At 35.6% G+C, this 5131-nt stretch overlaps 1 protein-coding gene across 1 annotated transcript in view; it reads left to right on the top strand.

Annotated features, from left to right (window-relative positions):
- Positions 1-5131, top strand: part of KIAA2026 (KIAA2026 ortholog) — a 92393-nt gene that overhangs the window by 25112 nt on the left and 62150 nt on the right. Inside the window, exon 2 of the mRNA XM_011988402.1 lies at positions 854-1054. Within this exon, the coding sequence (XP_011843792.1) occupies positions 854-1054 (201 nt within the window). The remainder of the gene's footprint in view (positions 1-853; positions 1055-5131) is intronic.

Here is a 5131-nt window from a genome sequence, read left to right as displayed (position 1 = left end):
AGACAGGATCTCTGTCACCCAGGCTGGAATGGAGTGGTACGATAGCTCATTGAAGCCTCAATCTCCCAAGCATCAGTCCTCCCACCTTAGCCTCCCAAGTATTAATATATTAATAATTGGGACTACAGGCATTCACCACCATGCCTAGCAAATTTTTGTATTCTTTTTTTTTCTTTTTTTTTTAATGAGACGGAGTTTCTCTCTTGTTGCCCAGGCTGGAGTGCAGTGACACGATCTCGGCTCGCAGCAACCTCCACCTCCTGGTTCAGGTGATTCTTCTGCCAGTAGCTGGAATTACAGGCATGTGCCACCACGCCCGGCTAATTTTGTATTTTTAGTAGAGCCAGAGTTTCTCCAGGTTGGTCAGGCTGGTCTTGAACTCCCAACCTCAGGTGATCTGCCTGCCTTGGCCTCCCAAAGTGCTGAGATTGCAGGCGTGAGCCACCGCACCTGGCTGTTTATAATTTTTTCAAAGTGTTTATGTATCATTTTACATTTTCTTTTTCCAAATGTTTCTGTATTATTGTACATTTTCTCATACCACTAATAGGTAGTATGAAATATATTGTAAACAATAAACTTTGTTTTCCATTAAAGAGGTAGTGCTTTAGTCAGTATTTTAAATGCTTGAATCTCAGATTTTTTTTTAATACAGGGAAGAGACTATCACTCTGATTTTATGACGTAAGGAGTATGAGAAATTGTGTAGGGAAGATAAAAATTTAGAACAATGCTAAGTAAGGTTTAAATACTTTTATGTATTTAGCAAAAGGGATTCTTAAGTTGCTGTCTAATGGGGTTTATTGCTTATCCAGAAGATTTGACCTTGTGAATTGGCTTATTCTTCTCCAAGGCACTTGAGAGAAAAGACAACGATAGCAGTTACATCTAGAGGCTATTATGGATTGGAGGATGAGAAGGGAACTGCATGTACTTCAACAAGGCGTCGGTCAACACCGCGAAGTTTGGCAGGCTTGACAAGTGGAGTTTTTGAATCTATAATGGTTCAAGTTTTGAGACAGGAAGAACAGCTGAGAGCAAAAGAAGAAAAAAGGTAAACGTTAAAAAAAAATTTCATAATTTCAGCTGCATAATTTTTATGTGCCCATATCAAATGTCTGGGCCCATTTTAATAGTGTTCCAAAATGCACCGTTACAAAAATATGCATTCATAATGAACTATCACAATAAAATTTGTTTAAAATATAATTTTAAAATTTAAAACCACTTATTTTGAGGCTATACAAAAATAATTTCTGTAGAATATTTCAGAATGCTTTCTAGATTTCTAGTAGTATTCATTCTCGAGTGAATTATAAGTTTTAAATTAGAGGAATTTTCTATAGATCTGTAGTTTTAGGACAGAAGCACAGACCTTTAAAATCAGGAGAAACTCCAGAGAGTATGTAGTTCAAGCATGACATAAATTCACCTCTGCCTGTTCCTCCGTTGGTGTTAATATCCTGGATAACCGTGCTTACTCTGGGCTCATCAGGAAAAAGTGTTGTACTCAATTAGTGGTAGCTTCTAGGGTCTGGGAGCATAAGAGTGATGGCATTTATATAACATTTTAATTTTATAAAAGAGAACCAGGGCCCAGAGAGGTAAGTGACACTCATGTTTCTATACTGGCCAAAAAAAAAAAAAAAGGACTAGTTCTTTTTATAGTACTAAATCAAATTGCAAACTATGTTAGGAGTGATTACTAATGTTATAAGGACTTGTTAATGCTGGTCAGAGGCAATTTGTAATATTTTGTTGCTCTTCTTGTAATAATAAATGTAACTTGCTTTGAAATTTGTGGGATTGAAACTCAGCCTTGAGACTTTCTACTATCATACTTTTTCTAGCAGTGATTAATTTGGAAACCTGCTGTGAAGTATTTTTTTTTCCTTGTGCAGAGCTTCATAGAACTACTACTATAGGAAAGGAGGGCTTATGGAAAGGGGTAAAGATTAACTTGACAGTAGTGTACAGTAGATTGGAATGGGGAGAATTGAAGAAAAGGAAGGCTTGTAGGAAGGCTGTAGTACTCCGCGTCTTCACTACTGGTCACCACCTCCAATACTGGTCACCAGAAATTGGAAGAGATCACATTGTCCTGAGAACAATTAATGGGACTTAATATCTTCCTTGATATAGGGAGAACAAAAGAAGAGACAAAGATAAGTCAAAAAGTAGTTGTAATAATAGTAGTGATATAAACAATTAAGATAAAAAAAAGAATGGCTAATGTTTATTGAGCATAAGTATTTGCCAGATTTAGCTCTAAGCACCTTCCTTGTATTCAGCATTTATCCTGAGGCACAGAGTGATTAAGTAACTTGCCCAAGGTCATACAGTTTTTGAGTAGTGAACTCAAGATTGGAACCCAATCAGTCTGACTCTAGAGCTTGTGCTCCTAAGCAGTATACCATTTTGTGATTTGTAAAATGGTCAAACTAGCGAAGAAAATAGAAGAGCTTGAAAATGTGAGTCTAGGTAGGGGAAAAAGCAGTTAACTCATTTTGAATAAATTCTTTAATATGATAATGAAAACATTTACATATCCAAGCAGGAATGGGTAGTAGGAAACTATGAATATGAATCAATCTATGTGTGCCCTGACATCAAATAAACATAGGAGAATAAGCCATGGGAGGAAAACCCTCTGTTAAATATCATAGTAACTATGATAACTTAATGGAGTTATATGAATTAAGCTATCTCTTTTAGTGTTAACGTTTTAAATTACAAAATATTTTAAGCATAGAACAAAGAATAAATAAAATTAAAATAAAGCCTATGCTATGGAGAAATAGGAAGGCTTTTACACTGTTGGTGTGGTTGTAAATTAGTTCAGCCATTGTGGAAGACAGTATGATGATTCCTCAAAGATCTAGAACCATTTGACCCAGCAATTCCATTACTGGCTATATTACCCAGAGGAATATAAATAATTGTATTATAAAGGTACATGCATGCCTATGTTCATTGTTGTACTCTTCACAATAGCAAAGACATGGAATCAACCCAAATGCTCAACAATGATGGACTGGATAAAGAAAATGTGGTACATATACTCCTTGGAATACTATGCAGCCATAAAAAGGAATGAGATCATGTCATTTGCAGGGACATGGGTGAAGCTGGAAGCCATTATCCTCAGCAAACTAACACAGGAACAGAAAACTAAACACCACATGTTCTCACTTATAAGTGGGAGCTGAACAGTGAGAGCACATGGACACAGGGAGGGGAACAGAACACACTGGGGCCTGTAAGGGGGGTAGGGGGAGGGAGAGCATCAGGATAAATAGCTAATGCATGCTGAACTTAAACTTAATACCTAGGTGATGGGTTGATAGGTGCAGCAAACCATCATGGCACATGTTTACTTGTGTAACAAAGCTGCACGTCCTGCACTTATATCCTGGACCTTAAAATAATAATTAAAAAAAAAAAAAAAGCTTATGTGCCCACAACCCAACAATTTATTTTTTTTAAGAATTAGCCATAAATGCTATCTAGTTTCCCTGTACTTCTGTTATAGAAGATACCCCTATCTTAACTTTTTTGTTTCTCATTCCCATGCATTTTATTATTGAACTGTAAGAATTCAATTTGTTTGTTTGTTTGTTTGTTTTTGAGACGGAGTTTCTCTGTTGTTGCCCAGGCTGGAGTGCAGTGACGCGATCTTGGCTCACTGCAACCTCCGCCTCCCAGGTTCAAGCGATTCTCCTGCTTCAGCCTTCCGAGTAGTTGGGATTACAGGCGTGTGCCACCACACCCAGCTAGTTCTGTATTTTTAGTAGAGATGGGGTTTCTCCATGTTGGTCAGGCTGGTCTTGAATTCCCGACCTCAGGTAATCCGCCTACCTTGGCCTCCCACAGTGTTGGGATTACAGGTGTGAGCCACCGTGCCCAGCCAAGAATTCTTAATGTATTCTGGATATAAGCCCTTTGTCAGATATATGTGTTTGCAAGTGTTTTCTCAGTCCATGGCCTTGATTTTCAGTGTTTTTGGAGAAGTTTTTTTGTCTTGGAAGTTTGAATCATCTATTTTTTAAATGTTTTTGTGAACCTACCTAAGGAATCTTAGCATACCCAAGGTTATGGACCTTTTTTTCCTAGAAATTTTTAAATTTTAGTTTTTCTGATTGTGTTTATTCTTTTGAAGTTAATTTTTGTGTGTGGTATGAATTAAGGAAAAACTTCACTTTTTTCTGTATTGATAGCCAGTTCCTTCAGTATCATTTGTTGAAAAAAAAACTATTCTTTCACCACTGAATTACCTTTGCATCTTTGTTGAAAAGCAATTGAACATTTATTTGTGAGTCTTTCTGAACTTTGTTCTGTTTCATTTAGCTATAGGTGTATCTTTACGTTAGCACTATATTGATTTGATTACTATAACTTTAAGTCTTCAAATTAAATAGCATGTCTTCCAACTTTATGGGTTTTTTTTTTTCAAATTCGTTTGTGTATACTAGGACCTTCACTTTTTGTGTAATTTTGAAATTATATTGTTAATTTCTACAGAAAAAGCCTGGGAAGGTTGATTGAGATTACATGGAAGTTATCAATTTCTGGATAATTGTTTTGTTTTCTTTTTTTCTTAGCTGTATTTTGTAGTTTTCAGTGTGCACATTTTTTACATATTTGGTTACCTTTTTCCCTACATATTTCATGGTTTTTATGCAATTGTAAGTCATTTTAAAATGTAATTTACAATTATTTGTTACTAGTATATCTAGAAATACAAATTTTAGTACAGTAACCTTTTGTCTTCTCTGAGTTTTGTCAGGTTTTGCTTCATGTAATTTGAAACTGTGTTGTTAGATGCATAGATATTTATGGCTTTTGTGTTTTTTGATGTATTGACTTCTTTCTTATTATGTCCCTTTTTATCCCTGGTAATATTTCTTACATTCTTTAATATTCCATTTTATCTCCAGTGTTGGCCCATTATAATGCTCTGCCTCGTTGTTTTATTTTTGCAAAGTAGTTTCTGTAGGATTTACAGAATGTGCTTTAATTTATCATGGTCAGTTTCAATTAATGCTATACCACTTCACAGTATGCTTCTGTATACCATTTTTCATTCTTTTGTGCTGTTGTCGTATGCTTTCCTTTTTTTTTTTTTTTTTTT

The sequence above is a fragment of the Mandrillus leucophaeus genome, unplaced genomic scaffold (assembly GCF_000951045.1).
Source record: "Mandrillus leucophaeus isolate KB7577 unplaced genomic scaffold, Mleu.le_1.0 Scaffold329, whole genome shotgun sequence".
In the NCBI taxonomy this organism is placed as follows: Eukaryota; Metazoa; Chordata; class Mammalia; order Primates; family Cercopithecidae; genus Mandrillus; species Mandrillus leucophaeus.
Note: the sequence above shows the minus strand (reverse complement) of the source record. Positions and strands in the feature narration are given on the sequence as shown.